At 33.6% G+C, this 21,156-nt stretch overlaps 1 protein-coding gene across 1 annotated transcript in view; it reads right to left on the reverse strand.

Moving 5' to 3' along the window:
- The window catches only part of TMC1 (transmembrane channel like 1), a 146,330-nt gene that overhangs the window by 61,596 nt on the left and 63,578 nt on the right, over positions 1–21,156 (reverse strand). The window contains exons 5-7 of the mRNA XM_074203763.1: positions 14,070–14,176; positions 11,803–11,901; positions 3,706–3,848 (exon numbers count right to left, since the gene is read on the reverse strand). Coding sequence (XP_074059864.1) covers positions 3,706–3,848; positions 11,803–11,901; positions 14,070–14,176 — 349 coding nt within the window. The remainder of the gene's footprint in view (positions 1–3,705; positions 3,849–11,802; positions 11,902–14,069; positions 14,177–21,156) is intronic.

The raw sequence follows: 21,156 nt of genomic DNA on the forward strand, positions 1-21,156 counted from the left end.
TGATTGGTAAAAAAACTATCTTTGCACGAAATTGGAAAAACAAATAAAAATATTTTAAAAACAGAAACAAGGTAAATGAAAATGAATTATTTATTTACAGCTGGAAAGGCAATCAGAGGCTATTTGGTCCAACCTGTTCATTTTATAAAGGAGGAAACTGAGGCCAGGAGAGATTAAGTAACTTGCCAAAAGTCACATACATAAGAAGCCAAAAAAAAAAAAAGATTTGAAACCAGAACTTCTGATTTCATATATATTGTGCTCTGTATTTCGATGAAACTGGATGAAACTTAACTAGGTCTGAATGAGATCCAGCAAGACATCAGCCTAGATTCAGTCTTTTCCCATTCTTCTCTCATCCTTTTCTTTGTAGGCAGAGGTATAAAGAGTAGTGTATCTGCCTCCGTCTCTATCTGTTTCTTTCTCTCTCTCCCTCTCTGTCTCTCTTCTCAGACTCTCTGTCTCTGTCTCTGTCTCTCTCTTTTCTTCTTGATCTAGAGCTGAAAAGTCAAATTAAACTCACCTCTCTCCTTCCTGTCTCTGTCTCTGCATCTTTGTAAGGATGTCTATCTGTATGTCTCAAAATTAACTCTTCTTTTCTAGGAAAATTCAAGCAGCCCTGAATTCTATTGTCCATAGTTTAAACATTCCAAGAGTTAATCAACTAAAGTGGGTCAGCTGCACCCCTTATAAAATGAAAGATGTAATCTGTGGAACTTCCTTGAATTCCAACACCAGTATGAAGATAGTAACAGTGGGTAATGATGATAACATTTTGAGCAGACCATGAAACATTTTTAAATGCCTTTATAAGACTGGAGTATTTGTGTGTGTGTGTGTGTGTGTGTGTGTGTGTGTTGAGTGTTTTGTAAAAGTTTTTTCCTTTTTTTTTTTTTTTAGGTTTTTGCAAGGCAAATGGAGTTAAGTGGCTTGCCCAAGGCCACACAGCTAGGTAATTTTTAAGTGTCTGACACCGGATTTGAACCCAGGTACTCCTGACTCCAAGGCCAGTGCTTTATCCACTATGACACCTAATGGCCCCAAAAGTTTTTCCCTTTAATATGAAACTGCAAGAAAGAGAATATTTCACTATTGTAAATAGGTCCCTGAAGTTAATTTCCATAAATGTTAGAAATTAGAATCCTATTTCCAGATGAGAGTATACTCAAAATAAGAATTATTGTCTGTCCCTAGGGAACAGCTTTGTGAAAAGAGTATGAACAAACTAGAACATTTTGAACCCAGTTCAGACTTTCTCATTTAGGCATGGAAAGATTAGGGTCCCATCCTGACCAATACTTTAGTTGTTCTAAAAAAAGCCAGTCAAGTCCATACTATTTAATACACTGATTCCAGTAGAATTGATTAGGACCTGCCATTTAACTGATCTATCTTATTTGGTTTGAAAACTAATGAGAACAACATATAAAGTACTAATCCTGCATATTTATGGTATGGTAGCACATAATTTTAACCTACTAATTTGATTTACCTAAATCTAGAAGTATAAAATAGATAAGAATATTATATAGAGAGAATTTGTCCAAAGTTATCTAAATGGAAGATACTAGAACTAGGACTAGAACCCAAACCTTCAAATACTCTGATGGATGTTCATTCCTTAAGAGTGAATCATCAATGGGGGAAAACTGTAAAACTCAAATAATATCTTTAATAAAAATTTTAAAAAAGAGTGAATCATAAAATAAAAAGTTTGGAGGCAAAACCCTTTGGACTTTTGGCAATAAGAAAAATATTTTAGGGACCTTCTTAAAAATTTTGTGGATAAATGCCTGGAGTCCTTGAAAATGGTTGATTTGATGGCCAAACTTCCTTATTTCTGAATAACTTGGGGAAGTTTTAGGTATAGAATAAAACAGAAGCATATATGTAGCTGTTAATTCTGTTTATGAAAAGTTGCCCCCCAGTGTAATTTATTATAAATCTTATATTTGTAATAGTAGCAAGTCTTCAGTAGCCTAATCCACAAGAAAATAGTCAAGCCAGTTTGGGTTATCAAAACCAAAAAAAGTAAAAAAAAAAGTCAAATCAAATATGTTTCAATATAGCTGATCAATTTTAATGGATATGGGGAAATGGGAAAATTGATGGATGTTGTCAAAGCTAAAACAGAATGTTTAGATAGCCACAAGTAACCAATTATACTACCTTATTTACAGCTTTAAAAGCATAATCTTCTATAAAGCTGCCTTTAAAATTTTTTGCAATAAATACTACCTCTCAGGGCTGCTAGGTGGCACAGTGGATAGAGCACTGGTCCTGGAGTCAGGAGGAACTGAGTTCAAATTTGACCTCAGACACTTAATAATTACCTAGCTGTGTGGCCTTGGGCAAGTCACTTAACCCCACTGTCTTGCAAAAAAAAATGCTACCTCTGTAAGCTTCAGAGTAGTCAATAAAACAATCAAGGCTAAATTGGTACCATCTAACACTCTTTCTCAGTCACTGAAGGTCACAGAAAAATGGAAAAGGACAAATAACCTATATCTTATTAGCCAGGAAGTTAAAAACCAAACCAATACTCAATAAATTAAATGATAATCCTGACTTCAGCAAAGTGAATATGTCTAGACAATTTAGGTAAATACCTCACATGTTATTCTATGGTAATACTTTGTCCTTCAGGGATCCTTGGAAGCTCCTGAAAACTAGTTGTAAAGAAACTTTGTGCTTATCAAAAAAATAAGTTAGCATCCTTACAAGGAACTTGGTAGACTGCAGATAAGTGTTTGCATCTGCAACTCTCAAGTGAAACTGGAATATATTATTGGTTACTAGCTGAGACGAGGGACAACTAGATGGCACAGTGGATATAGTATCAGGCTTGCAATCAAGATGATCTCAATTCAAATCCATGTCACTTAACCTTATTTGCTTTAGTTCCTCATCTGTAAAATGAACTAGAGGAAAAAATGGTCAATCACTCCTGTAATTTTGCCAAGAAAACCCCAAATAGTGTCATAAAGAGTCAAACACAACTAATTAATTAAACAACAAACCGGGAAAAGAGCCCACAACCCTATACAGATGACTCAATTTTATTTTAAATTCCTACATCTGTTACTGAAAAATATATTTTTTTTTGCACTGGAAAAAGAGTTGATCTTGTTCCCAATTTAAATCCTCCCCTAAGATAAAATGTATCCTTTTCCAAGAGAATGCATTATTATACTCCTAATCCTGATGATCTCTTTGGAGACCACACTTGTTTTTCTACTATCTTATATTGTTGAAATTGGTTGAATAATTATTCTACTTTTTAAAAAAAAATATAAGAAAATAGACTTCAGATTTCTTAAAATGATCAAAGAAGATCGAACTCAAGTATCACAAAGTGTATAAAGGAAGTCAACAGCTGTTTTCTGAGCATCTGCTGAGCAATTCACTTATACTTCTAAAGCACTAAAAGATTTATATTAGCTAAAAATGCGCTCAGGCCTGAAAAGTTGGCCAGTGGTATAAGTGGTTAGCTGTCAATGAAGACTTTGTGAACCAATATTGGAATAACATCAGTTTCACATCAGTCCTGATGTTAAAACTGTATAACATCTCCTCTCATTTGTGTGTTCTCTGGACACAAAGCAATGCAATAATTTTAACCAGTTCTTAAATTATTCCCGTCTACCCCCACTTTTTTAGTTATATCAATAATTTTCTCCTTCCCTGAGAGCAGATGGAACTTACGTTCTGATGACAATCAGGAAGCTGTATCCAATGCACATGATTCCCACCAGAAAATAGGAGAGAGGCATCCTGAAATTCATGGCTCCAATTGTCCGTTTATTGTCATAATAGCCATAAAAAAGGACAGAATATTGTGCCATACCCTAAAACCCAAGGATAAAGAGGTCTGAAAGGAATATCATTAAATGCAAAAGAGAGAACAACAAAACATTTATTTTCAATCTTGGGTTATGATACTAGGCAGAAAAGACCCTGTTTTTCTTTGAAGGATAAATAGTTGCTGCCTAGCCAATTAGCAACTTTATATATTAAAAATTCAAACATTTCTAAGCAGATGCAAGTTTTTGTTATTGCTGTTATTATAGTTTTTCCAGGCAGAAGCCTTTTCAACTGAAAAATAGAAGACACTACCCTGACATAAGATCACTCTTATAGTACTATTATATTGATCAGTAAACTTATTTATCAACAAATACTTATCAAGTGGTACTGTCCTAGGCATTGGGGATAAGAAGACAGAAATGAAAGAATACCTATCCTCAAAGAAACTTATATATTTATATATATGTGTGTGTGTGTGTGTGTGTGTGTGTATGAAATCATTTAATCCTTTTTTGTCTCAATTTTCTCATTTGAAAGAGGAACTGAAGAAGGAAATGACAAAACACTCCAGTGTCTTTGACAAGAAAACTCCAAATGGGGTGACAAAGAGTCAGACACACTCACAACAATAATGAGTAGAATAATACTTCCATTGGTTGAGTTCTGGGTGCTTTTAAGTGTTTGCTCACTAGAAGTTCTATCCAATAAGTGAAAGATAAGAACACTTCCTCCAAAGCCTGCAACAGCATTTCTTATTATCTCACTAGTCATCTGAAGTCCTGAGATGTATCTCATATATTCTCCCTATGGTACATTGATTATATTCATTCAGCATCAAGTAAGATGGATGATATTTAGAAGTATCTTTCATTTTTTCCCTCTTCCACAAGATATGAAAGTGACTATATGAACATATTTCTTCTAATTCAATTTTTCATCATTACTTCATTTAAGTAATCAAAATGAATATTTATTGCACAAGATACTGGACTAAGATGGATTTTTTTTAAAAAAGTGAATCAGAGATGATCCCTATCCTCCAACGAATTTACAGGATTAAGGCATATGCAGCAGTATAGTGATGTGAGCAAAGGACAGAGCTTTTCCCACTACCCAAATCAACTGGCATTTTGGGAGACAAGACCACCTTTCTATATTCCCAATATCAAACCTCAGAATTATTTGTAACCTTTCTTGCTTTCAAAACACTAAATTTCATCACTTATTTCCTCAAAAACATCTCATTTAATCTGAAAAAAAGCCCCATAAACTGGTTAATCTGTACCCAATCTAGAATACCTGATGAATATCCATCCACCTTTTATTTAAACACCTTGTCTTATGAAGAGGAAGCTCCTGAGGCATCCTATTCCACTTTAGATTCTTGTAACAAGCCTAATAATTATTTTTCTTATTTTTGCAAGTCAATGGGGTTTTTGTAAGACTTGCATGAGGTCCTACAGCTAGGTAAACTGAGGCAAGATTTGAACTCAGGTCCTCCTGACTCCAGGGTTGGTGCTCTATCCACTGTGACACCTAGCTGCACCCAGCCCAGTAATTCTTTATAACTTCTACCCACTGTATCTAAGTGTAATCCTCCTTGTCCAGGGAAAAATCCTTTTAGTGCTTGAAGAAAACTGTCTTCCTTGGCCCATAACCCTGTTTTGCCCTTCCTAGGCTAAACATCCCTAGCCATTTAGCAGCGGAGAAAAAGAGGGCATGTATGGAAAAATAAGAAAAAAATCACAACACTTAAAATAAATTCGCTTCCTTTTATAATTTTGACTTAGGTCAATTCTGATTTGTTTAAGCAGCCTTGAATAAGTCCCAAAATTTATTGCTTTTCACAGACTATTGCCATTATCAGCACTATATTTTCTTTTCTTCTCTTACTCAGTTAAATCTAATGCTATGTAGGTATTGGAAAATAATTACAGGTAAAAAGCCAAGGTAATGGAGTAAAGGCAGAGACTCATCCAAGCTCTCCCCAAATTCCTCCAAATACCTTTAAATAATGACTAAACAAATTCTAGAGTGACAGAACCCTCAAAAAGATGGAATAAAGCAATTTTTTTCAGTCCAAGACAACTTAGAATGAAAACTCCCAGGAACATCATAGCCAAATTCTAGAGCTCCACATTAAGGAGAAAATATTGTAAGTAGCCAGAAAGAAACAATTTAAGTATTTTGGAGCCATGGTCAGGATAAAATAAGATTTAACCACTTTTACATTAAAGATCATAGGGTTTGAAATATGATATTCTGGAGGGCAAAAGAGCTTCTATTATAAACAATTATGCCCAGTATAAATGAGCATACTCTTTCAGGGGAAAAGATAGACCGTCCACAAAAATGGGGACTTCCAAATTTTCCTGAGGAAAAGATCAGAGCTGAACAGAAAATTTTATCTTTAAATGTGAGATTCAAGTGAAGCAAAAAAAAAGTAAACAGGAAGGAAATCATAATGAATTTAATGATATTGAACTGTTGATATTCCTATTTGGGAAGATGATACTGATAACTCATATGAACTTCCTCATTATCAGGGCAGTTAGAAGGAGTACATATAGTTAGAGGGCATAGGTATGAGATGAATTTGAAGGAATGATATCTTAAAAAAGTAAAATTAAGGGGTGAGAGAGAAATGTACTAGGAGAAATGGAAAGGGGGGGTAAAATGGGGTAAATTATCTCACAAAAAAGAGACAAGAGTTCTAAAATATTCATAGAAGCTCTTTTTTGTAGTAGTAAAGAACCATGAGTTCAGAGAGCTAGGACAACTCTACAAGATCTGTTAGGGACAATGCTATCCACATTCAGAGGAAGAAAAACAAAACAAACAAAAACCCCATAAAATTTGAGTGAACACTAGGTTCACTTTTTAAAAAATTTCTCATGTATTTTTCCCTATCTTATGGTTTTCTTTCTTTTCCCTTAATCCTAATTCCTCATACAGAAAATGACTAATCTATAAACATGTTAAACAAAAATGTGTATGACAAATTAGGTGGGGATAATCAGAAGGAAAATAAAATGGACAGAGTAAAAGGAGAGAGAGAATACAATAAATGAGGGGGTGGGAGAATAGGAGAGAGGGCAAAATAATGAGGAATTGTAATTGTGAAAAAAACTTTTTGAAGTAAGTTTCTTTGATAGAGTTAAATTTATAAAAATAAGAGCCATTCTTCAATTGATAAATGATCAAAAGATATGAACAGTTTCATATGAAGTCATCAATGCTATCTTATAGCCATGTTTTTAAAAATGTTCTAAGGATTGGAAAAATGCAAATTAAAACAATTATTAAGTACTATCTCATACTTATTTGATTGAATAATAGGACAGCAAAGGAAAATAACAAATGTTGGAGAGAACATAGGGGGAAATGAGACATCAATGCACTCTTGGGTGTTTTACAAAGAAACAAGAATATTGTAGGTTGATCAGCTATGAATGACTTAGCTTTGCATGAAATACTGAAGAGAGGGGCAGTTAGGTGGTACAGTGGTTGGAGAACCAGTCCTGGAGTCAGGAAAATCTGAGTTCAAATCTGACCTAAAAAACTTAATACTTGCTTAACTGTGTGTCCTTGGACAAGTCACATAATACCATTATCTTGCAAAAACCCCAAACAACCAAATGAAATAATGAAGAGCAAAATGAACAGAACCAAGAAAACTTTTTGCTATATTGTTTTTAATTTTTCCTTTTAAGTAACATTTTTATTGTTTTATAAGAATGGTTTTGAGTGAATAAGTTATTTTGTCTATTATAAATACCAGGTTTAACTATAAAGAACATATAAAACAAATGCTATCTGCTTCCAAAGAAAGAGCCAATAAATAGAATGTATTACATAATTATACACATACAAACATGCATACATATATGTAGACTTTTTTATCTAATGATACCCATCTCTAGGATAAGCCAAGGAAGGGAAGAAAAAAAAGTAAAAAGAAATTTACATGATAATTTTGTTGTATATTTGAAAGGAATATGAAATTGTGCATAGTAGATTTTCTGTTTCATATGCAATCATCTTTTTTATTGTACTATGTAATGGTTATGCTTATTTTATTCCATAAATAAAAATAAAATCAAAAAACTTATCGTTTCCCCACATGCAATGAAAAACAAAACAGCATGCAAAATTCCTCCACATGGTAGTATGAAAAGCCAAAGATTATGGGTTACATAATGTTTTCATAATTTTGTCATGAAAATAACATATATGTGGTTGTGTGCATGTATGTATATGTGTGTATGAAATTGTGTGTGTGTGTGTGTGTGTGTGTGTGTGTGTGGTTAGGGTAAACAACTAGTAACAAACAGTCAAAATGAGCCCAGGCATGGATATGAGAGTTTGGGAGCAAATCATAAGTAAGAATTAGTGAAGCAATGGTCTATGGCCCTTTCTTATTTTCTTCTATATTATGTTGTGAGGATATATAGGTGCCAACTCCCAGGTGTTGATGGGTCATTATTGCTCCTACAGAGCTCAGATTCAGAGTTCTTAAAAGGAGAGATCATGTTGATAGATTCTGACAAATGATGGAAAAAGTTGTCTCAGATTTACCCTGAGAGTTCTGTAGAGGAGCATCTGCTGTTGAGTTTCCTGGCAAAGGAGTATTTAATTAGGCACCAAAAAGTGACCATTGGGCTAAATAAAAGTCTTACCCTTGAGTTCAGAGAATCAATTATTGATTATTGAGTCAGGGTGGAGCTACAAGGGCAGAGTAAAGGTAGGGACTCCTGCAAGCTCTCCCCAAAACCACTCCAAATACTTTTAAATAATGATTCTAACCAAATTCTATAGTGACAGAGCCCAAAGAAAGACTGGGTGAAACAATTTTCTAATTCAAGACAAGTTGGAAGATCTGTGGGAAGGGGCTATTAGTTAGAAGGGACCCTAGAATAATCTCAGCTGTGCCAGAGTGAACTGGCTTCAGAAATCCAGGAACAGACCATGGGATATCTGAGTGCATGGCAGCAACTGTATTAGAGAAATAGAAAGAATTCCCTCCTTGGTGTGGCTAGCATTCTCAGAATTTACTATTCAGATAATTCAACACGCAATTATTAAACAACTACTACATGTAAGATTTGCACTGAAAACATAATAGTGGGTATGACACAGAAATAAAACCTAAGAACAAATTTCCTTGCCTTGCTCTGCTCCTTTCCAGCTGTCCAGGCATAACTTATCTATGTAGTCTGAGCTTCTATTTTTCTACCTGCTAAATGGAAATTCTACGTCCTACCTACCCAATTAAGCAATGTGAAAAATCAATGCCTTGTTTTTTGGTACCTCCTACTAAAACACTATGGAGAGAAGAAATGTGATAGAAGTTCTGTCAACCATTTTCACATTTGTATGATGAATCTTTCTATAAAAAGAAATCCCAATTCCCAGGTAAGGGTATGCATATATGAGTATGTGTTCATGTGTATGTTGTATGTATAGCTATGTTTTTGTGTGTTTGGTTTGGAAAATTATAAGAAAGACATTTGAGTGTACAGCCTTTTTACCAATGGTGTTCTCCTACACAAAGTTTTTTGGCTTTTTATTTTCAATATTGATGTCAAATGGGCCCTAATCATATTTTGCCTTTCTCTGTCACATTTTCATGAACTTCTTGATATCCTACATTCTTGTGAATGCATTTCCCCTTCACTAGGAGTCTCTCCCAGACAAGTATCAATCTCTTTAGCTCCAAGGGTCCAAGTGGGTCCAAATAATATACATAGGCAAGATTTGACATACAGAATGGTATGGGGGGAAAAAGAAAAACAGAAAGATGGACAGGGTGAAAAGGGATGGAAAGGGGACAGAGGAAAACAATTTTTTTTACAAGAAAGGTCCATTTTGTGAACTTGGAAATATAGGCCTCATCAGGTAATTGTACTTATTCTATACCTTGATCAGAGACATAACTAGAAATTTCAGTGCCCAGGAAAGCATCACAAAAGAGCACCAGGGCAAGAAGCATAAACTATGCTCTCAAATTAGCTTTTAAAATTAAATAAAATCAAAATTAAAAGAGTAGGTGTAATAAGACAAATCAGATTGGGGAGGAATTTTCAGGAGAAAGGGCTTATTAACCATCTATTAAGAACATTTTATTTATCTATTTATTTTATTACTCCTGAATAAGTATCATCAACATAATCTAAATGTTACTGACCTGGGATTAAGGATCACCCTATCCTACTTACCCCTCTGACCGACTACTTTTTTCTCTCAGAAACTAGGAATCTCTCTGAAAAAAGAATCCCTCTATTGCTGTTCAAATCAGTTAGCTACTTTCTTCCTTCTTAAACAGTCAATGATTTCTCAGGTTGGGCATTATTTAGCTTTCAGAATATTAGAGAGGCAAAAAATGTAAAAGCATCAGATTTTAAGACAGAGAAAGACAGGTTGAAATTTCAATTTAGTCATTTACTATGTAGATAATGATGATAATAATTATAATAACATTTTGTTTAATGGTTTTCAGAGTTCTTCATACATTATCTCATTTGATCCTAACAACAATACTGTTGTTGCTATTATTCTCATTTTGCAGATGATAAGTTGAGAAAGATTAAAAAACTTGCTTAAAGTCACACAGCTACAAAGTTTATGAGGAAAGATTTGAACTAAGTTACATCTGATTCCAATTCCAAGACTCTATCCATTACATCAATCATGCAAATCACCAAAAACTTCTAAGAGGAAGTTAGAGTAGATGTCCTCTGACTTCCCTTCTGGTTCCAAATCTATGTCTCTCTCCTTCCCTTCAAAAGTCAGTCAATAAAATTGAGACCTTACTAAGGTATATTACATTATACATTACACACATATACAGAGGAACTGTAAGATATTATTTCTGGCCATGATGAGTTCAAGAGATTTACATTGGGAAAAACACATGGCATTCAAATTAAACATATGAACAGTTCTCTAAATAAGTATTCTCTTTTCTTCCTCTTTCTTTCCTTCATTTCCCATTCTATTTAAGACCTGTCCTTTTACTATTCATTTTCTTTAAACACCCTTCCAGGGATTCCCATGAGATGACCAAACCTCACCTCACACTTTTACAACACTTTGAGCAACATTGTGCTAGATGTAATTTTGAACATAAGGTGTGAATTCTGACTCACTAGATTTAAATCCAAATATTCTCAGTGAATAGACATAAGTCAATGGAATAATAAATGTATATAATAAAAAAATTGTGTCATCAAGAAATACTGTTATTGGGAAAATGAGGAACTCTTTGAAGTGCATAGATTTAGGAAGGAAGGATGGTTCTTTTTTCAGTTCTTAAAGTTTTGTTTCTCCTGGACAAGCAGAAAAATTTCAATTATCCTTATCAAAAAAGTACATTTTTAAACCCTTAGGGAAACTAAATCAGAATGGTTCTTTTTTTTCACATTGTCTTTAAAAATATGATCTTCAAGTGCTCACAGTGTGTTACAGAAGATAGGGATGATTGAGACATGTCCTCAAGGAGTTTACAATCTAATAGAGTATGGATAGTTTTTTCTTTGAAATTCTAGTATATGTGTTCATTCTGTTTCTGCTATCTAGTCACTCAAGTTTCAGTCACATTTTTTTACTCAAAAAATTATACTCACAGCTGGCTAGGTTTGATATTACTCCACTATAACTAAGAAAATTCTCAAAATTGGATTGGATTTCCAATAGATTGCTACTCATTTCCAGTATAGTGGAATGAGATTTTTTGCTTCTGAAATGTTTTGTACATGATAAAAAGCGGTATATTGGTACACTTAACAGCAAAGATAAGAGCTGAAGTTTTTAATGCACTAGATGATCAAGGTGGAAAACCTCCACCCCTGTCTCATGAAAATCTCCTAATTAACAAATTAATTCAGGAGTATTTGGAATTCAACAAATATAAAGTATTCAGCCTCTGCCCTGGAGCCTCAGATGTTTGGATTCATTCTGGACAATAGAGCAATGCTCCTCTGGAAAGACACTTACATTGAAGTCATATAGCACACCAAAGTTCTGAGAAGTTGCTTCTTCAGCTCTTGGGACTGTTTTTCTAGGTAAACTTCCATATGGCAAACCCCATAATGCCTAAATAGATAGAATTTGAAATAATAATTAGTGATCAGAGACATGACATAAGAAACATAGACAACCTTTATAAATTTTTTCAAAGTAGATTCTTTAATTTCTTTGAAAACTACTTGACAAATATTTAAAGAACTAAAAAGAATAATTAAATGATCCCAATATTTTCAATGGAGAGTCAATATCTTAATTTCTAAGGTTGTGAGATATGACACTACTTTCTGGTCATACTGTAGTCTGATATGCTCTCAAAATAACTGCAAAGTTTATTTTAATTTATTTCAGATTTTAGGGTAGCAGTTCTTAGCCAGGAGTCCATAAAATTAGTTTAAAAAATATTTTAAGAGCTATAATTCAACATAACTGGTTTCTATTGTAATCCTATCATTTTATGCATCTTAAAACAATTTTAAGGAGGCTATATCAGACTTCCTCAGGGAGAAGAACACAAAATAAATATTAAGAGCCACTGCTCTTGGGAGATATTGAACTATTACAGTAGGAAAAAGTTGGATCATAGACCATTATAGATTTAGAAAAGGAATTAACTCTAGAGTTAGTTCTTTTGTTTTACAGATGAAGAAATTGAGATCCAGAAAGGATGAGTAACCTGTTGAAAGTCATATAATGATAAAGCCTGAAATTTAAAAAATACTAGCTAGCATTTATATAATAGTTTAAGGTTTGTAATGTATTTTATAAATATTATATTATAAATATTCCCTCAAAGTCCTCTCTAGATCTGATGACCCTTTGGAACACTTGCTCCATAATTAATGAATTCCTTGAACCTAAACATTTTATTTTCTCTTTCTTTCCACCTACCTTCTGGCATTCAATGAAACTGACTCCCTATTGATGAAACTGCTTCCCTGATCAACATTTTTAGCACTGGCTATATTTTTTAAAAATGTCTCAACTAACTGTCATGTTAGTGAAACTGGAATATTTCTTGCTTCTCATTGCCATTTCCATACTCTCCCTGTACTACTAACACTCACTTTGAGATTCACCTTGTACAAATTTGTCATCTATTATAGATGCTAGTGGCCATTATCTACTAACCTGCAGGATATTCTTCCTCATTTTCTCAATAAGTTTTGTGTCCGACAAACTGTGTTTGTCTTTGTCCACCTCCCACCTTCATTCTAGGGGACTTAAACATATATATGCATGCATATATATGCATATATATGTATATACATATGTGCATACAAATGTGTGCGTATATACACACATATGTGTGTATAGACTTTTCATCATTCAGCAATCATCCTAGGTTCATTCTTCACCTTCTGTCTAGGTTATTGCTGTAGCTTTCTTACCTGACCAAATATAAGCTCCTTGAGGGCAAATCTATTATCTTCCTAATCTTTTATTTTTCCTCATTTGTTAAATAAAGACCTTCCCTACTTATGAGAGTTATGATGAGGACCAAATGAAATCATAAATATTAAAGAATTCTATAAAGCTATTATTGAAATGTAAGATTATTTTTACCCAAGCTAGTTCATACAACCAGATAATGATTTCTGGCTATGAGAAATGGAGTGTGAAATATTCTATCACTTTGAGATATGGCAAATTTCTTAAAGATCATTAGCATTTAATAAATATTTACCAATTTAAGTTGAAGAAATATTTGTGCTTAGCAAAGTAGAATTATTATATACCATCATTTTTCTTCTCCTCTAAAATGAATCATGCATCTTTGGATAATCATCAGCATAGTCCTGGTGGTTTTATGTAGATACTACATTTTATATCTAAACCTGCCCTTCCTCTTTCCTGAAGTTAACCCTACTATCCATCTTCCTCCTCAATCTGTCTCCTTTCTCATCCTACTTCTAGATTTGTGTATATTTTAAGTATGAATTCCTGCCAACCCCACCTTCTGTATGTCTCATTGCTTGGTTGGATTTTCTCTAGGGAAAAAAAGGCACACAATAAGTCACTCTTCCTTTCAAAAATCAGAAACATATATCCTTGAGGTCACTAGTAAGCAGGTCCCTGAGGCAAACTTGTCCAAAAAGTATTTGATATAACTCTATATCACCTGCCAGTCATTCCATTCTTCCTTAGGATTAAAAAATTTTTTGTTTGTAATTTAATGGTCTAATGAAAAATCTACTTAAATGTGATTTCCAAATTATTAATAATCGTAATCTCACCTCAGGTAACATGATAAGGCTAAATGTTAGTACAAAGAGAACCATATTCACTCCATACATCCACCGCAAGAAATGAAAATAAGAGGCCACCGATGACCCAAACTGACCTATAGAAAGGGGGGAAAAGAGTCAAAAGAAATTCTTATTTTTGTTACCACCCCAAAACAAAGTTATAACATTTTAGCTTCAAATATATCTTTTCTCTGACTCTAAAGGCAGCACTCTTCCACCAATTATAAGTATGACTGGAAAAAAATATTTGGCAACCAGATATTTAAATATTCCCTGCCTGGTTCTATTCTACACTGTGGAATTTGTGTGAGTCTACTACAACCATGTATGATTAATCACCAATGGGAAAATGAAGACTTCTATAACTGACTAATGAGTCATTTACAGATAAGAATTAGACCTGTGATTTCACTGGTATAGCAAACTCCCTGGTGAGAAACATGAGAGGTACACAACACGTACCTGTCTGTTTCCTTTCTTGGTAAGCCAGTAAGGTGATGTTTGTCCTTCATTCTCAAAGAAGACCATGACATCAGAGAGGTAATGCCATGACAAGAATGTGAACTAGATTTGAGTGAGGGGGTTCTGTGCTAAGTCAACAGCCTCACTTTCTTCTCCAAGTATCATGATAACTGGAGATGGCCCTGGATGCAAGGCAATCAGGGTTAAGTGATTTGCCCAGGGTCACACAGCTAGTGTTAAGTGTTTGAGGCTGGATTCGAACTCCTATCCTTCTGACTCCAAGGCTGTTTCCACTGCACCACTTAGACTGCTTTGAGATGCCTAAATAGAGTTAGCAGTGAGAGAGAATTGGCTCTATGCCCCTACCTAGTCACTGATTCTTCATCTATTTGTGTTTATTCTTTCCTGATCTTAGGTGAACAAGTTAAAATATCAATTAATTAATAAACATTGTATAAGTGTCAATTCTGTGCCAGGCCCTGGGCTTAACACTTAGAATACAAAATGAGTCCAACAGATATATACAAAATGAGCTATGTACAGAATAAATAGGAAATAATTAAAAATAGAATGTCACTAGAATTAAGAACAGGTTTTAAGAAGATTGCCTATAGGAAGTAAGATTTTTATTGTTGGTGGGACTGTGAACTCATCCAACCTTCCAGGAGAGCAATTTAGATTTATACCCAAAGGACAATAAAAAATGTGCATATCCTTTGATCCAGCAATACCACTACTGGGCAGTGAGATCATGGAAAAGGGTAAAAACATCACTTGTACAAAAAATATTCATAGCCAGCCCTATTTGTGGTGGTAAAGAATTTGAAATTGAGTGAATGTCCATCAATTGGGGAATGGTTGAACAAATTGTGGAATATGTACATTATGTAACACTACTGTTATGTTAGAAACCAGGAGGGATGGGATTTCAGAGAAGCCTGGAAAGAGTTGCATGAATTGATGCTGAGAGAGATAAGAAGAACCAGAACACTATATACCCTAACAGCAACATGAGGGTGATGATCAACCTTAATGGACTTACTTATTCCATCAATGCAATAATCAGGCACAATTTTTAGAGTACTTGCAATGGAGAATACCATCTGTATCCAGAGAAAGAATTGTGGAATTTAGAGTTAAACAAAGACCAAAGTCTATTACCTTCAATTTTTTCTTTTAAAAAAAAACTTCTTATGTACTACATAATTTTGCTATCTCTAATATTTTATTTTCTCCTTAAGGATATGATTTCTCTTTCAACACATTCAATTTTGATCAATGCATAGCATGGAAACAATATAAAGATTATCAGACTGCCTTCTGTGCAGGGTTGGAGGGAGGGAAGGGAGGGTGGGGAAAAACTATAAAATTAAAAACCTTATAAAATGATAGGTAGAAACTATCATTGTGTATAATTGGAAAATAAATAAAATATTAATAAAAATTTTTAAAAGAAAGTAAGATTTTAGTTGGAAAGAAAGGAAGGAAGCCAGAAAGGTCAATCAATAGTCAGAGTTGAGGAGGTAGAATGTTCCAGTCATAGGAGATAGCTAGTGAAAATTCATACAAATATACTCCTCCCTACCTCTCTCTCTCTCTCTCTCTCTCTCTCTCTCTCTCTCTCTCTCTCAGCATATATATATGTAATTGTATATATAAATACACATATGTATATGAGGAAAAATAAGTTTGACTTCTGAAAGATCCAAAAATCCAAGGAGGCAACTGAGGTATCTTCAGAATGGCAGTGAATATGACAAAGGAATGGTCTACACTAGAAGTTTAAAGATATTTAGATGACAAATTCAAAAAGTCACTGAAAGAAAGTAGTAACTTCAAGGAGCATGACCTCTCAAGATTTAAAAAGTGCCAGTTTCAAACTTAAGGAAAAAATTGATCCTTAGAATCTAGAAGAGCAGACCTTCAAGAAGAGATAGAATCAAAGAAGTATATCAAGTAGTACCAGGAGTTATGAATTACCCCTTTTTATTGCTACACATGGTCTCTACATGTCCATCTCATTGCTATTATACACTACATGTGAGACCATTCTTCTCATGGGTGCTGTGTATATTTTCAGAGAGGGAGTCACTGGTTTTGAAAGGGAGTGTTTTGTAACAACTATTCGTATATTTTCTTAGTAAATTCTTGCTTAAAGATGATTGAGTCTAGGTTAACTGCTATTAAGAAGCACACCAATGAGGACTTTGGATCTATAGAACGTGGAGAATAACACACACTGGGTTAATTGAAGTATCAGTCATCCCTTTGAGTACTCAACCTGTAAGAATTGGGAGGGGGAGCATAATAGCAGAGTGGGTGTTGTATTTCAAACAAGGGAAAGCTATGCTTTACTTCATAGCTCAGACTATTGCTGCTACAATTTGTTGCTATTCAAAACTAAACATTTCTTCTTCTCACAGTTATACAAAGCCTTCCTCCAAGGGAACTACTATAACTGATTTTGTCTGCCAAGTTCGTGTGTCCATAGGCATTGTTGTTCAGCAGCTGTGTGGGAGACAAAGAAATTTTCTAATAACTTACATTCATCTAAAATCTTTGGATAATGGAAAGTTCTCTTTATTTAATATTATGGTTAATTGAAAGGAATGAAATAGTCTATAGAAACTAATCTTAGCCCACTACCTTCCATCCATAAAAAAATAGGAAAGGAAGAGAAAGAAGTATAGCAAAAATAAAGAGAAGCTATTTGAAATTTTAGAGATTTACAAAGGCAAGTAGTTCTGTGATTCTCTCTGTAACTTAAGATGAAAGTAGTTGTTAGTTTCTCCCTAGGGTATTTAATAAAATTAAATAGTTTGATTCAGTTCAGTAAAATTAAGTACCTAAGCCCTAAGGAAGCTAAAAATAATAGCAATGTTAATAAGAAGAAGAAGGAGAAGAAAAAGAAATACTTCCTCAAGAAGCTTACATTCTCAAACAACAAAAATATAAAGACCCACCTAGATCAAACACTTTGTTTTGCCCAATTGTATGTCACTAGATGTATACCTTTTTTGTAACTTAATCTCAAAATGTAGGATAGGAAAAGAAAATTCTCTTGTCTCTATTGACACAATGCCTAATTCTAAATCCCAATATATCTAACTCCAGAAAATTTAGGACTCTCTTTCAGTAATCTGCATTTATCACAAAGATGCTTTTTTTAAGGATCAAAAAGAGGTTTGAAGGATAAATGAAGAGAAAGTCAGTGTGGGAAGTGAGATAGAGAGCCAGTCTTGAATTGGGAAAGAGCTGCCTTCAGGTCCTGCCTCTGACTCATTATCCCATGGAATAATTTGAGCAAGTAAATCATTTAACCTCTCAAACCCCCAAGTAAGTCTCTAAAACTGTATTGGCTATTTGCATCAAAAAGGAAATTCCATAGAAGTCTCCACATCAATGAAAGCATAAATGTACTCCATCCTCATAAAAAGATAGAATAGGATAGGATACATTAGGGAGATAGAGTAAGAATAGGACCTCAGAGATTAATGGCTCTAACTTTATGGTCTGATTTATGATCATAACTGCTCTCCTACAAAAGAAATCACTTCAGCATAATTTAAGAAAAGAAAGGAACATCTATATTTTATGCCATGAAAGTAAAAAAAATTCTAATAGCATCTGGTTTTGATTAACATGTCAAGCCACTGCAACCAGGCACATTATCTGAGATAACATTAATGTTAAAGCAATTCTGCCCTTCTTTCAACACTTGAACATTTAATTGACTCCCAATGATTTCATATCTTTTCATTCAAGTTATCTATTTTCTCTGATAAGGACCCAGTGGGCTCTTAATCAGCTAAGGATACTTCATGGTTCAGGTCACTTCATATTTTATTGAATGGAATGGACTCTAAGTTCATTATCTGGAGAAAGAGCCTGCTTACTTCTATGGTAATCCAAGGTAAATAAATTCTTGCTGTAAACAAAACACTTTTGTGCAAGATTCTTAAACTAGGACCACTGAACAAGATAAGAGAATGATTTAAGTGCTTTCAAATTGAGTAAAATAATCTCTTTGAGGATTCCGCCACAAGGTGAATCATATTTTCAAGTTTTAATCTTAAGGGTCAACTAGTTCAAAGCTCCACATTTTACAGAAGAGGAAGGAAATTAAGACTCTGAAAGGATAAAACATTAAAAGTCAAATATTGTTATTTTTCTTGGAGATGAGTAAAGATGTAAAAAAGAATGATAGAGGTTGAGAAGATATGTTGAGATCTATATAACCAGAAGGAATATCCACATCAGTCAGTTCATTAATCCACTGGAACACTACATTTTTCGTTGAAGTTAGGAACAATAAGTATATTGTTGCTGTTGCTCAATTGTTTCAGTCATGACCAATTCTTCATGACCCTATTTAATGTTTTCTTGACAAACATAGTAGCATACTTTGCCATTTCTTTCTCCAGCTCATTTTATAGATGATGAATGGAGGCAAATAGGGTTAAGTAACTTTCACAAGGTCACGTTGACTTATCTATTCACTCTGCCATCAACTTACCCACAGTATAGGAAAACTATATATATATATATATATATATATATATATATATATACACACACATATACACATATATACATGTATACATATATATATGTGTGTATATATATACACACACACACATATATATATATATATATATATATATATAATGGTCACAATAATATGGACTAAAAGAACAATGGGTTTCAAGAAAAAAAGTTTTTGAGATGAAACAAATTTGCTTTTCTAAGGAACATGAGCTCATGATTGATTTCCATAAATTAGTTATAAGGTATCCACTATACAAGTTATATAGGCTTTAGTGATTTCTTTCACATGAAAGCTATCAGAACTTTGACTGTCCTAAGGAAGCATAGAACTCAAAGTTACATATTAATACTTTCTCAAACAGCTTGCTGAAAACCTGTGGCACTTTGGTGTTTGAGATGCCATATCACCAACTCAGCCTCTTTATTTGTCACTATTATTTTTGATAATTACATCAACATAAAGAAAATGATATTAAAACTAAATTGAATGTGCATTTATAATGATCAAAATTATCTCTGGAGAAATCTTAAGGAAATGTAAGCACAGAAGCAAAGGAATAGAACACTGAATAGACTGTCATAAAGGGTGGATGTGTTGACTATTTTGCTAAATTTTTTTCTCTAATCATTGTTACAAAAATAAAATTGGAGGGGTATCACAGGAAGAAGATATTTGGTAATGAATATGATATTGGCAATTGGGCAGATTTGTATTGCTTGAATATTCTTATTTGTTTTACAAGGTTGCCATTTCATTTTTTAAATGAAGAGTTAGATTATGGGAGAGAGAGCTAGTGATAGTGTTATCAAAAAAGAAAGAAGAAAAAAGGCTTTTTCCAGGTACATCAGAGTGAATGGGAGCAAGGTCAGACAAGAAAATACAGACAAGCAATACATTTTAAAAAGTTAAATATATAGTTGTTAAAAGTAAAAAAGCAAACTGTACATAAAGAGATTCACAGTATTATCTATTATCCTCTTTTCCTCTTCTATTTGGTATATGGAAATGTTCTTTTTAATACATCAAATCCAGAAGAAAAATAAATTGTTAAATGAATATGATATTAAAAAAATAAAAATTATTTTTGAAAGATGGACAATTATTTAATCTTCTCTAGAATGGCTGAAATACTAATTTGGGTTTCAAATAGGTTATGCTTCCCAGAGGCCAAAGTAACTAGACTCTTCAGCAGGCTGCTCAGGAAAGCATTGTTAATAAAGTACAACCCTGTGGGCTTTGTGCTTTTGCCTTTCATGGGCTTACCAAGTCAGTAAAACTCTTTGGTATTCAAAATTTCTTCAAGCATTTCTGTGAAGAGCTCTGGGGTATATGTTTTGAATTTTTTTTTAATGAGGAAAGTAAAGGTCAGTCTTCATACCTGCAATATTATAAGTGAAGTTATAAGATTAAGTAACTCTCTAAAAAAAGACTATGTAGGCAATTTATTAAGATATTTATGTATTTTTTCTAAAATCTTGCTAAATAGCAATTTTTTTCTTCATCTGACTTTTGATGATTGACAATCCAATAAACATAAAATAATCAAGTTATGGAATCATACACTTAGAGCTAGTTGAGAATTTAGAGATCTTCTAGTCTGATCCCTTAATTCTTCAGATAAGAAAACAGACCTAGAAAAGTTAGTTATGACTTGCTCAGAATTATATAGGTAGTAAATGGGAAAGGCTAGGATCAAAACAGAAGTCTCACTAATTTCAAATCCAAAGTTCTTTTCACAGCACCATAATAACATTTCAAATGTGATCTTTCATTTGTTTAGACATCTAAAATTGAACATTGGCTTGGCCAAATCATTGATACCCTTCTCTAATCCACCTTCTGCGCAATCATCAAAATAATCTCACAATAATAATCTTTGTTTGACCAAGTTAGCTTGCTCCAGGGCTCAATTCAATGTCTTCCTCCTATTAGATGCCTTTTCCCCCAGGTTTCAAATTCTCCTCCTTGAATTATATTGTATTTATATACCTGTTAAATGTATTTTCTAAATAAAATCTAAATTCCTAGAGAAAAGATTTTTTTCATTTTGTATCCCCATCACCT

The sequence above is a fragment of the Macrotis lagotis genome, chromosome X (assembly GCF_037893015.1).
Source record: "Macrotis lagotis isolate mMagLag1 chromosome X, bilby.v1.9.chrom.fasta, whole genome shotgun sequence".
Taxonomy (NCBI): domain Eukaryota; kingdom Metazoa; phylum Chordata; class Mammalia; order Peramelemorphia; family Peramelidae; genus Macrotis; species Macrotis lagotis.